The following is a 14,056-nucleotide window of genomic DNA, read 5'->3' on the forward strand; positions in this document are numbered from 1 at the left end:
CCCGGGTGTGGACCTATGCACCACTCATCAAGCCACACTATGGTGACGTCCCACATACAAAATAGAGGAAGATTCGGGGCTGGCCCCGTGGCCGAGTGGTTAAGTTCACGCGCTCCGCTGCAGGCGGCCCAGTGTTTCGTTGGTTTGAATCCTGGGCGCGGACATGCACTGCTCATCAGACCACGCTGAGGCAGCGTCTCACATGCCACAACTAGAAGGACCCACAACGAAGAATATACAACTATGTACCGGGGGGCTTTGGGGAGAAAAAGGAAAAAAATAAAATCTTTTAAAAAAAAAAAAATAGAGGAAGATTGGCACAGACGTTTGCTCAGGGCCAATCTTCCTCACCAAAACAAAAAAGAAATATATATATATATATATATATATATACATACATATATATATATATAGTTAGATTGCATTTTTTTTGCCTCCCACCCCTCATCTCTGGCAGCCACCAGTCCAGTCTCTGTAACTATGAACTTGTTTTTTAAGGTTCCACATATAAGAAAGATCATGCAGTACTTGTCTTTCTCTGACTAATTTCAGTTAGCATAATGCCCTTGAGGTCCATCCATGTTGTTGCAAATGGCAAGATTTCATTCTTTTTTATGGCTGAATAATATTCCATTGTATAGATATACCACAATTTCTGTATCCATTCATCCATCAGTTGACACTTAGGTTGTTTCCATGTCTTAGCTATTGTAAATAATGCTGCAGTGAACATAGGGGTACCTATATCTTTTTGAGTTAGTGTTTTCATTTTCTTTGGATAAATACCAAAACTGGAATTGCTGGATCATATGGTAGTTCTATTTTTAATTTTTTGAGGAAACTTCATACTATTTTCCATAGTGGCTGCCCCAATTTACATTCCTCCCAATGGGTCACAAGGGTTTCCTTTTCTCCACATCCTCACCAACATTTGTTACTTCTTGTCTTTTTGATAATAGCCATTCTAACAGGTGTGAAGTGATATCTCCTTGTGGTTTTGATTTGCATTTCTCTGATGATTAATGATGGTGAGCATCTTTTTTTATGTACCTGCTGGCCATCTGTATGTCTTCTTCAGAAAAATATATATTCGGATCTTCTACCCATTTTTTAATTGGATTTATTTGGGGTTTTGGCTAAGTTGTATGAGCTCTTTATGTATTTTGCATATTAGCCCCTTATTAGATTTGCAACTATTTTTTCCCATTCAGTAGGTTGCCTTTTCATTTTATTGATGATTTCCTTTGCTGTGCAGAGCTTTTTAGTATGATATAGTCTCACTTATTTATTTTTGCTTTTGCTTTTGGTGTCAGATTCAAAAGATCATCACCAAAACCTATGTCAAGGAGCTTACTGCCTATGTTTTCTTCTAGGACTTTTATGGTTTCAGGTCTTAAACATTCAAGTCTTTAATCCATTTTGAGTGAATATTTGTGTGTGGTGTAAGATAAGTGGTACAGTTTCATTCTTTTGCATGTGGCTGTCCAGTTTTCCCAGCACCATTTATTGAAGAGACTGTCCTTTCCCCATTGTATATTCTTGGCTCCTTTCTCATAAATTAATTGACCATATATGCCTGGGTTTACTTCTGGCTTCTCTGTTCCATTGATCTATGCCAATACCATACTGTTTTAATTACTATAGCTTTGTAATATAGTTTGAAATCAGGGAGCGTAATGCCTCCAGCTTTGTTCTTTCTCAAGATTGCTTTGGCTATTTGGGTTTTCTGTGGTTCCATACAAATTTTAGAATTATTTGTTCTATTTCTTTGAAAACTGCTATTGGACTTTTAATAGGGATTGCATTGAATCTGTAGATTGCTTTGGGTAGTATGGACATTTTAACAACATTGCTTCTTCCAATCCATGAGCACAGAATATCTTTCCATTTATTTGTGTCTTCTTCAATTGTTTAATGTCTTGTAGTTTTCAATATAAAGTCTTTATCTCCTTGGTTAAATTTACTCCTGGATATTTTATTCTTTTTGATGCCATTGTGAATGGAATTGTTTTCTTTATTTGTCTTTCTGGTAGTTAGTTATTAGTATATAGAAATACTATAGGTTTTTGTGTATTGATTTTGTCCTGCAAACTTTACTGAATTTGTTTATTAGTTCTAACAGTTTTTTTGATGGAGTCTTTAGGATTTTCTGTATATAAATATCATGTCATTTGCAAATAGTGACAGTTTTACTTCTTCCTTTCCAATTTGGATGCCTTTTATTTCTTTTTCCTGCCTAATTGCTCTGGCTAGGACTTCTAGTACTGTGTTGAATAAAAGTAGCCAGAGTGGGCCTTTTTTTTCTGGTTACTGATCTTAGAGGAAAGGCTTTCAGCTTTTCACCACTGAGTGTGATGTTAGCTATGGGCTAACATATATGTCATATATGCCCTTTATTATGTTGAGGTACATTCCCTCTGTAGCCACTTTGTTAAGAGTTTTTATCATAAATGGATGTTGAATTTTGTGAAATGCTTTTTCTGCATCTGTTGAGAGATCATGTGATTCTTATCTTTCACTTTGTTACTGTGGTATATCACATTGACTGATTTGCGGATGTTGAACCATTCTTGCATCCCTGGAATAAATCCTACTTGGTGGTGGCGTATGATCCTTTTAATATATTGTTGCATATGATTTGCTCATAGTCTGTTGAGGATTTTTTCCTCTATGTTCATCAGGGATATTGGCCTGTAATTTTCTTTTCTTGTGGCATCCTTGTCTGGTTTTGGTTATCAGGGTAATGCTGGCCTCATGAAATGTTTGGAAGAGTTCTCTTCTCCTCTTCTATTTTCTGGAAGAGTTTGAGAAGGATTTGAATTACTTTTTCTTTGAATGTTTGGTAGAATTCATCAGTGAAGCCATCTGGTCCTAGACTTCTGTTTGTCGGGAGGTTTTTGATTACTGATTCAATCCCCTTACTAATAATTGCTCTGTTCAGATTTTACTTTATTCTCTAAAATTTAATTTATGTTTTGTTTTAAAATTTATATTGTTTTCCTTGACCATCCATCTCCTTTGCTCCCCGACTCTTTATACAGTTGCACCTGTTCTGTACTTTTGTAATACTTGATACATATCTGTGTTCTCTGAACTTGTATTGTTATTTCTGTGTCTGAATACCCCCCATTGTACCATGAGCTCTTTGAAGGTAGACGTTTTTTATCACTAGTCTCTAATATATAATATATATTCATTAATGATAATTCCATGAACAAAATAAATGAATGAAATATTAGCTTAATATATTTAGGATGGCTCAAAGCCCTGCTGTCTTCCACAATGTGCATGTGGCACCCAGGAGACTAATACATCCTGGCTGTGCCAGTTGTGAGTTGTCTCACCATCACCTCTTTGCTCTGCCATCTCTCTCTCTAGTTCCCTTTTCCCTTGCTTATGCAGGTGCAGAGAGCAGAATAGCCAATCTGCTTGAACAGATAGATGATCAAAGATTGAGAGGCCAGTGTCTTTTTCTTGTAGGCTACCCCTATTTGTGTGTGATTCTCCTAGAAACCCCTCACTTGGTTTTGGTGGAGTGGGAACAGGAGTGAACGTGGGATTGAAGTGGGATTGAGAGGGAAGCACTCACTCCCCTGACGAGAAGACTTTGCATACTTTCTCTCAGCCAGCAACTTGCCGTGCCTAGCATTCTCCTTCAGTTCCTAATCTTTGGCTTATACTGGGTGTAATGAGGACATGGTGGAAATCGAGCTGCTTTTGTGCCTGTTGAGCATGTTCTGTGGAATTGTGTCTAGCATTTGTCAGCTTTCTTTCGAATGTGGGAGTACTCTTGGGCTTTAGGTGTAATTCTGTGCTACGGGAAAAGCCCCCTGAGAATCCTACTATATATATTGTTTGTCCTTTAAGGAAGGTCCCTCAGGGAGTATAAACTCTTAGAGGCAGTGGCTCTATTGTGTGTTTTCTATATATTGCTTAATTCACTTATTTATGAGAAACTCACTGATTGTAATATGCAGTATTTGGCCATAAAGCATTGGACTAAATCCAAATCACTTTTTTTTTTCTCTTTTTATTTTTATTTTTTTCCAAATCACTTTTTATTCTGACTTGTTATCACCAGTATCTGGCCATAGTTTCAGATATGCAGGTAAAACATACATATCTGAAAATACCAGGACTAGATTAGAGTACCAGGACTCTGATCTTACTTGAGTACTCTTGGGCCTCTAAAGAGAATGCAGGCTTAAATTACCTTTACCTTGGACAAGTATATGAGAGAGAGGAAATTCTGACTGACTTGACTAATTGGTCCAAGGACCAGCATAGTTAAGTACTCCTTAATTTACAGTCGGAAGTATAATATGTTTCCTTGCCAGCAGATTCATGAGGCCTAATATATAAAAATTTGTTTCATTTTACAGTATGGTTTATTCAAGTACTTTTACTAAGCACTCACAGAGTTAATTTCTTAGATTTTGAACATCCTTTTTAGAATTTTGGTTTGATGAAAAGTAGGCCACGAACATTTGCTGGGTACTTACCTGTATAGAGTTCCAAGTTATTGTAATCATTAATTGAAATTAAATGTATTTAACTTCCAGGGTGAAAAGGAACAACCTGTGTTTGCCATGACTGGCCTTCGATGGGGATCCTTCACAGATGCTGGCGTCAAAGTTAGCAAGTAAAGGATTATTGTATTGATGTGTGATGATTATTTAAAAAAAAAAAAACCTTCTTATTCTGTTTCTGTCTTTGAGATTTCAACATACAGTGATTTTCTAGGAATAAATTTGGTGGGCCTGGAGGTTGAATTATGTATGAATAATAGAGGTAGAGGTTTATATCTTACATGCGGAAAGGTTAAGGAATGTTCCAGTTTCCTCTACACTATTTTAGTGGTAGCTAAAGAGGAGAAGAGTATGTCTCTATTTCTAAACATAATATTTGATTGTAGGTTGGGCTTAAGCTAGACTGAAGGGGAACTGGATTGCCCATCACCCTGCAGCCTGCTTAGCTGGGTACCAAGTGAAAGGCACCGCTGGGGCCACAGCCCTCTGGAACTTTTACCGTGTTTGGAAGACTGTCCCTGAGAGGTGTTCTTTTTGAAGGCCTAGCAGATTGAGAGACCACAGGCTGCCTCTTTCAGAGAAGGAAGAAAGGCGGATGCCTGGTTGTGTTGTGAGATGAAAGAAGCAGGCCCATTGAGGTGATTATAGGGCCACCGCTGGCTTTTCATGGGAATGGGCTTATTTTTGGAGAATTCATTGTGAAAATGGAGCTGTTGGCTTGGACAGGAGGTGTGTCGTGTTCTGTCTGATGTGGAGAGGTAGTGTAACAGCACAGGCTTCCTGAGGTGGGGCTGGAGGAGGCGCCGTGGGAGGCTCACCTCATATCCAGTGGGTGGTGCTTTTTCTTTACCTTTTCTTAAAATCAGGCCTGCAATTTTAGTGTAGTTTAAATGAATTCTGATTGACCTCACACACAGCTTTTATCAAGAAACTCCTCTTTTATTTCATAGGCATTCTTGCCACACTTTCTTTACGGAAATTTCTCTCACTTGTTTCACTTTGTTATTCCTGCTAATGAAGTTCCTGATAGTGGAATGTCAAAAGAAAGCTATTACTGAAGTCTTTTACATACTGCATGATTTAATATTCACATCTTTTTATTTGCAAGTATGCCATGGTATCTTGACTCCACAAGTTACCTTGAATTTGATCTGTAATCTCAAATACCAGCAACTCACCAAGAAGAATTGCCTAGTTTTCGCTGAAAAAGTCTGGTGAGAACAAATTGCTTTCTAAAATGTATTAATTGACAATTAAGCAGAAGCACAGGTCAGCCCCTTTAGGAATCCTTGCCCATTTCACATATTTACCCACATTTTGATTGATTTCTGAACAATGAATTTTAAAATTCTGGTTGTTATCTAGTATCTCGACTAGGACTATCCACTGAGTCGCTCTGTGTGTCATGGAAGAAACAATAGGGATGTGAGAAATGATTTACTAGCTGGCCATAGGAAGACTAGAAGCGTAGCATCCAAATTTGCTATTAATAGAGATGAAGGGAACTGGGACAGTTTAGAAGTCAACTGCCTTAGTAGGGATGTGTTTCTCTCTGGCTAACCAGGAAAAGAAGCAGATTATTAAGTAAGCTTAAAAAAAAATCAGATGATCAAGGCCCTCATTAGAGGCATAACAATATAAACCCAAATAATAATTAGAATAGCTCTACATTGCTCTTTGGGTATATTTAAACTCCTTATTCCGGCACTCAAGGCCCAGCTCAATCCATCATCACCCCTAATTACCTGGTTATGTATCTTTACTTTTAAGCTCTTGCTCTGGCTGCTATTCTGAGTGTTTCCTGCACCTTTGCTTTTCCTCTTGCCCAGAACGATTTCTTTCCATCTTTCGTATATCTCAGTCCAGCCCATTGCTCTAAATTCCATGCCCTTACTTTCTTCTTTATTACACAAGCATCACTGCTCTAGTGATTTGAGGCTCTTAATGATTTCTTGTCCCTTCTTGACTCTCCTAACCATAAATAGTGATCAGTTTATACCATGTCATATATTTATGTATACATATATAGTCATTTATTGTTTTCTGTTCCTTTTTGGGGCTTTATTTTCTCAAATTATAAACCCTCAAAGGCAGGGATTTTATACTCTATATTTCTTCTGTTTCCTCCATATGTGTAGTAAGTGCTAAGTAAATGCATATTGATCAGAATCAACTAGGGAGCAATTAAGATGGGCTGGCAGGTGACAGGTAAGTTTTAAGAGAGGATTCTACTTTCTGCCACTTTTCTAATTCCAACTCGTCATCTTTCTCTCTTCAGTCGCTTTTCTGTATTTAGCCATATGAAGTAGACCTGCCTCACTCCTAGATTTAACATCTGCCATTTTAAAGCTGCATAATATGAGTAATGGGAAATTATGCTGATTTACAAATTTTAATTGCATGTTTGTGTGTGAGAGAGGACATGGTATACAGGATCCAGTCATTTAGCATGTGAATGACACATCAGATCACCCAGCATCTCCATCTCATTGTGGCTTTATCATCCTCTACTCATTGCTCTCTTGAATGTATACTCAACTGTGTTCTATGGTTGAAAGTATATGTTATTGTGATACTTGTGAATTTAGGGATTCAAGGAGACTCTGATTATATATCCCTTGTAAATTGCAAGCATCTATCTACTGTATAACTAATTACGTACTGTTTGACATAGCATTGAAATGCAGATTAAAAATTTGCTGTAATACTCTCTTATGCTGAGCCACAATTCCCAAGCCTCCACAGCAGACTCTCCAGTAGAGGTGTAATTCTCATGTATTGTCTGTCATGAATGGTATCTATCACACTGATAGTTCTTTTAATATTCTAATTAGATTTTTATCTTGATCTTTCTCAGGTACTGGTATCTTGGGCCTCTAAAAACCAAAGCAGCCCACTTTTTCAGCACTCTTAAGGTAAATGCAGTTTAAAATGTAGAAATTTGCCGTATCTTATTCTGTCGTTACTCTGTGACGTATGTATTTAAAATTTTTAAAAAATTTCTTCCTATGGATATATATGACGTGCTCCAATACTAAAATGGGGGCATATTTACTTATGAACAAATGCAGAAAGCATTCCTATTTTGATAAACAATTGCCCCTCATCTGCCAACACATTTCCTCCATTACCAAACCCATATATAATTTCTCTTTACTATTCCACTTCCCTTTACCTCTTCATTCACTTGCTCTTGCCAGACAAATCTTAAACAGAATGATCGTTATCTCATCAATTATTTGTTAGTGTGTCTATATTAGTATCTGGAAATGAATTGAAGATTTGTATCTGAAGGTATCTAATCGTACAGGTTTGTATATAATATTGGAGGTTTCAAACTGCTAGGCAAATATGGGTAGCGGTTACTGTATTGGGCAGTACAGCTATAGAACGTTTCCATCATCAGAGAAAGTTCTATCAGGCAGTGCTGCTATAGACTATACATTGAAAAATGTTGGCATAGAGAAAAGCTGAACAATGTATATGAATGAAAATGCTAATAGAAAAGTCATCCTATATCTGTGGACTGCATACTGCATTCGGCTTTTCTGAAAATCGTAGTATATTCACAATTTGGCTGGCCAGTCTCAAAACTGGCAGATGACATTTGTACTGGAAAGTTTGGTTCTAATGTAAATATTCAGAGTATCAAGTGTTTTTCTAATTATAAAAGTAATGTGTAGAATGTTGATAATAGAATAAGATAGAGTTCGTGAAGAGAGATGAAATGTTCAGTTTGGCACATACTGAGTTTAACGTACTTGTGTGGAGATATGATTGTGACTTAGGTCTGGAGTTCAGCAGAGAGATCTGGGCTGAAGAAACAGATTTAGATGTCCTAAGTGTATGAGTGGCATCGAAACTCTGGGTTTGATGAAGTTACTGTTGAGAATAGCCCTAAGGAATGGAAACGTTTAAAGAGCCAGAAAAGATGACTGAGAACTGCTAAGAGAAAATCTAGGAGAGAGTACTGACATGGAAGCCAAGGGAGGAGAGAATTTCCAGAAGAAAGTGGGATTTCAAGAAGCAACAGCAGAGTCTAAATAAAGACAGGAAAGTATCTTTTGAATTTGGCAACCTCTGAAGATTTGGTAACCTCCTCCGTGGAGGGACTGCAGCCATATTGAAGAAAGTTAAATAAATGGGAGGTAAAGAAGTGGAGACAGCAGGAGTAGGCCACTCCTTCAAGAAGCTTGACTTTGAAGGGAAGGAGATAGAAAAGCCAAAAGCTAGTGAAAATATGAGGTCAATGGAGTATTGTTCTTTTTAGGTGGAGAGAAATCCATGTCTTTATACCCTGAAGCAAAGAAAGAAAGAATGGGAAGAGGTGAAGAGAAAGGAGACAGAAAGCATGACTGGGTTGGCACAATGCATGAGCCAGTGGAAGGGGTCCAAGTACTGGGTTGGCTTTGGACAGGGGTAGGGACACCTCTTTCCTTGAGACAGGAGAGAAATAAAGGAGAGTTCCGAGAAAAACAAATTTATAGGGAGTTAAGTTCTCACTGCTGTCCTTGATATTCTCAGTGAAGTGTAGAAAGCAAAGTGGTCTATTGAAAATGAAGTGGGTGTGGTGGTGGTGTGCGGGATTTTGAAGAAAGATGAAAATAGGGAGGTTTAGGAGGATTATCAAGTGACATTGAGGACCTGAGACCAATAATTTGCTGTGACACTGATGTGCTGCTTTGGGTGATTGTTTTCCCCTGTGTTAATACTCAGGAGGAATATTTTTTCCCCTCTAATAATGCTGAGGCGTGATGTAGAACTACAGAAACCTAGTGACAAGATTGATCCAGAATTGGGCCTTTTCAAGGCATATATTGTGGAAGAATGGTGACAAGACAACCAAGAGTGATGGAAAAAAAGAATGATTTAAAGTAATTGACTGTTAATTTGGTACTGAGGGAAAGTGGTGTGGTTACAGACTGGAATTCTCAAAGTGATTGAAAACTTGTGGTTAGGATCTTCAGGTCCAAAAAATAACAGCCCTCTCTTCCTCTTCTGAGCTTGAACCAAGTTATGAAAACAAATGTAGGAACCAGGCACATGGAGATCCAAATATCAGCTTTATACTTGTCAGCAGGAGTGAAGGCCCCAGCTTAGATATGTGGTCACAGTCTGATTGCCTAACAGTCCAAATTGAAGTTACCCACTTAAAACATCTCCTTCAGTGCAGACAGCACCATGGTGAGCTTACTGCATGAGAAGCAGTGGGTGTGTGAGTCCCCAGGACGGCCACGTTCAGAGAGAGAGAGAGAAGAGGGGGCTGGGTGTATGCAGTGGTCCTTCAGGACCTGGGGTGGGGTGAGTAAGCAATAGAGTAAGAAGTCAGAATTATTACTCTTTTGTAATTCACCCAGTGGAAGCTTGAGAACAGAGGAGTAGTTCACCATAAGAGACGAAGGGCACAGAAGAATATGGGATGTGATGAGAGAATAGGATATCAAGATTTTAGATTGCCAAGACGGACTAGTTCTGGGTACCCATAAGGACCAGGATGTGGTCATGGAAATGGATGGCTGTGATGGATTAGGGGTGATGTCAAGGGCTGAGAGACTAGGGTGTTGTTTTAATTATTCCTGTGGACACTGATGAGACCCATGATGATACTGGACTTGGGGTCCTCAGGAAGTAAAAGAGAAAAATTCTAGAGCATGAGAATGATGATGTTTGAAGCAGGAGTGAGAAGCCTTGGCTGGATTTTGCATCTGCGCAAAACCATTCTGGCCTTTGTGTGGAGTATGATTCCAGAAGTGAAGAAGGTAGTTGACGCAACTGGATTTTATCAATTTCATTTTTGTGTCACCATCTGTAAACCAAAGATAAATTTATTATGGGATGATTCTATGCTCATTCATATTGATGGTTTCTTTTGGACAATTATAAGCAGTGGTTGTTAGTCCACTTGGATCTCCTCTCTGTTCCATGTTGGAGAGAGCAGAGGAGGCAGCAAGTCACGGAGTTCATGGCTTTCAAGATAGGCCTTTAATGGGCAAAGAAAGCTGGAGGATTCCGTGCTTCAAATTAGAGATAATTCCATCCAATGAGAGGAGATGACTAGTTAGCTTTCTAGCAGCTATAGGTAGAATACTATCCTTTGCAGAGAGAAACTCCAAGAGTTTGGAACTGAGTGCATGACAAAAGTATTTCTCTCTTCACATTGAAAGGAGTGGCCTCAGATTCATCAAGCCTCTATCTCATACATGGGACCTACAGAGAGACCTTCCAGTGAAGCAGAAGAGACCCCTCCACGGCCCTCCTTGTACAGGAGAATATTACGGAGGCTTGCGTCATACTGGGCACAACCGCAGGATGGTGAGCAGCACGGTGACTGAAGATGGGAGAGCCCTGGTCAGTTCAGGACCACCTAAAGCAGGCCCCCAAGATCGGTGACAGAGACTTAGCTAGAGCAGGAGATGCCTTTCAGGGGTCACTGCATTTAACCTTCCGTGTGTCAGAGCAGAGCTCAAACCAGCACAGACATGTCCCATGAAGGGGAACAGCCTGTGTCACTTGTGACAAACAGTGGCTCCCTCTTTCTGTCACTGACCTGTATGTTATTGTGGCTGCTTTGGTAGGGACGTTTTAGGCATAGAGATTGCATTTTGAGCATGGCCCTTTATCCCATGTATAAGAACCAGGACATAAAGAAAACCAAGGTGGAGAGTCAGCAGATGGGCTTGGGAGGCTGGGCTGAGCAGCTGGCAGCCAGCCGTTGGTGGTGGAGTAGTGAAATGTTAATGGAAGAAATTGACCTGTATCTAATGCATTCACACAGCCCTCTCCCGAGAGGTGGGCCCAGAGGCCTGGGAAGAAGTGCAGCTGTCCACCATTGAACTGTCCATCACAACGCGGAACAGTCAGCTTGACCTGACAGTAAGTGTGCTTTTTTATTAGAAAAGTTTTTGGTGTCTGAGAAAAGTGACAAAGGCTACATGTTCTTCCACTAATTCAGTATTTTCATTTTTACCTTGGGATAGAGAGGAAAGGATCAGGAAAAAGAGGATGTGGGGTACTTTTAAGGAACAGTAGCAACGAGAAGAAATAGCAAAGTAAAGTAGTGGCCTAAAAGCTTAGGGGCTCTGATCCAGTATTCTGCGCGTTGCTTAGTAGCAGTCACCAAGCTCCCTACCTTCAGGGGACTGAAGGAAAAAGCCTTTAGAAACAAAAAGTTAGCCTGCTCTCATTTGTCACAGGAATAAAAAATTGTGCAACTTTTACTTGAATAAATATTCACCATTTTTGTGACTACATTAATTATGTAAATTTAGGTCCCCAGGAGAAAAATATATATACATATATGCTTATGTGTATATGTATACACATACATTTATATCTGTATTTACACATTGCTTTTTTGAGTCTGATCCCTTGACATGTACTGCCCAATACAGTAGCCACTAGCCACATGTGGCTATATAAATTTAAACTTCAATTAGTTAGAATTAAGTAAAATTTAAAACTCATTTCTTCAGTCACAATAGCCATGTTGCAAGTGGTCAATAGCCCTGTGTGGCAGTAGCTACTGTATTGGAAAGCACAGGTGTAAAACATTCCCATTATGCAGACAGTTCTGCTGGATAGCGCTGCTATAGACAATACACTAAGAAAGTTGAAATAAAGCAGGGCTGGCAAATGGGTCTGCCACTTGTTTTTCTATAGCCCAGAGCTAAGAATTGATTTTATATTTTTAAATAGTTGGAAGAAAATCAAAAGAAGGATAAAATGTTGTGATATGTGAAAAGTATACAGAATTCAAGTTTCAATATCCACAAGTCATGTTTTATTGGAACACAGCCACATTCAGTCACATACATGTTGTCTGTGGCCACTTTCGTGCTACAATGACAGAGTTGAGTAGTTACGACGGGAACTGTATGACCCAAGAGCCTAAAACGTTTACCATCTGGCCATTCAGAGAAGAAGTTTACTGACCCCTGGTATAGAGAAAACCTTAGTAGTTTATTTAGTGAGAATGCCAATAGAAAAGTTACCTTAACTGTGGACTAATGACTTGATCAGGTTGTAAGCAAATCAAAGTAATGTGTTCACAATTGACCTGGTCAGTCTGAACATGGGCACCTGGAATTGAGAGTAGTGATGAAGGTATGAACGAGCAAGATGGATGAGACGAAGGTGGTGAGATGTGTGATTCTAATATTAATATTCAGAGTATTGAGCGGTTTTCTAATGATAAAGGTAATATGTGTCCATTGCATAACATTTGGATGACAGCTTCCTTCTCCTTCTAAATTAATTCCAGCTGTAACTGTAAAAAAGAAAACCATTAAAGCATTAGAGTGAGATCTAAGTGATGATCAGTATAAGCTTGGGGAGGACAAGGCCTTTCTAAGCAGGGCACCTAAGGCAAAAATCATACTGATGCATTTGTCTACTTATAATTAAAAAAGAAACTAGAAACAAAATTTTTAATGACAGATTGGGAGAAATATTAGAATGTGATAGAACAGGGGTATAGCTTTCCTTTATAACAAACTCTTAGGATAAATCAACAAGAAATGGGCAAAGGACTAATGTAAACAATAGGCAAAGGGAAAGACTAGAAATTCGTTAAAGAAATGAACATGAAAAAGTAGTTTATATTTGCTGAATATTTACTAGATGCTAGGCCCTGTCCTAAGAAATTTACATAATCTCCACTCATGTAATCCTCATAAGTACTACACTATCAGGTAGATCTAACTTTTATCTGCATTTTATAGGTAAGGAAACAGAAAAAGTGCTCAACATCAAAGAAATGCAAATTAATATAGTAACTGTTGAATTGTCAGAGATTGAAAAGCATGCCAGTGTTCACTGTTGGTGTGGGTGGGGAAATGGGTAGACTTGCATATTTCTAGTGGAAATGTGAATCAGAACACCCTTACTCGATGGCATCTTTGCGGTGTATATGAAGCATCTAAAATATAAGCATACCCTTGGCCCAGTTAAGTATATTTTTAGGAATTTATCCCACAGAAATAATCAGATGAATTCATAATGTAGACAGTCCCTTATTTCTTACACAATGGGATCCTGAAAACATTGGTGAAAGTGAAGGTATTAAGGATAAAAAAATAGATTGTGTTCCAGAGGAATTTAAAAAAGATAAGATTTCTAATTATACATTTCCTTTATACACAATCTCTGATAATATGTATTTCCAGTATTTTGTTCATGTTCTTTAACCTTGTTCTTCTCTCTGATGATTGAATACCAATGAACGGATTGAGTTCAGCGAGTGTGCGATTGCGGCTCAAGATTAGCCACATTCAGAATGCTGACTGCTTTTTATCTTTGTGCCAATTATAAAAGTATGTGATGCTGCGCTGCTTATCACTAGTAGCGGTGCATTCATTTTCTTTTTTCCACACCTCTTTGTAAAAATAAAAGCAAGTGCAATAAAATATTCAAAGACAACGAAGCTGCCATGTAATAGCTCAAAATGTTCATTCATCATTAAAAATAGTCCATTCAGAGTATGAAGAGGCTTTGGGGTTGTGGAAGGTGTAAAAATTAGAATCTCTTGT

General features: G+C 38.6%; 1 protein-coding gene across 4 annotated transcripts in view; it reads left to right on the top strand.

The window, feature by feature from the left end:
• The window catches only part of AGK (acylglycerol kinase), an 87,091-nt gene that overhangs the window by 64,536 nt on the left and 8,499 nt on the right, over positions 1-14,056 (top strand). For all 4 annotated transcript variants that reach the window (XM_023639840.2, XM_070266020.1, XM_001498120.5 and 1 more), the window contains 4 exons: positions 4,563-4,642; positions 7,387-7,444; positions 10,694-10,841; positions 11,305-11,402. In XM_023639840.2, the coding sequence (XP_023495608.1) occupies positions 4,563-4,642; positions 7,387-7,444; positions 10,694-10,841; positions 11,305-11,402 (384 nt within the window). The remainder of the gene's footprint in view (positions 1-4,562; positions 4,643-7,386; positions 7,445-10,693; positions 10,842-11,304; positions 11,403-14,056) is intronic.

The sequence above is a fragment of the Equus caballus genome, chromosome 4 (assembly GCF_041296265.1).
Source record: "Equus caballus isolate H_3958 breed thoroughbred chromosome 4, TB-T2T, whole genome shotgun sequence".
Classification (NCBI taxonomy): domain Eukaryota; kingdom Metazoa; phylum Chordata; class Mammalia; order Perissodactyla; family Equidae; genus Equus; species Equus caballus.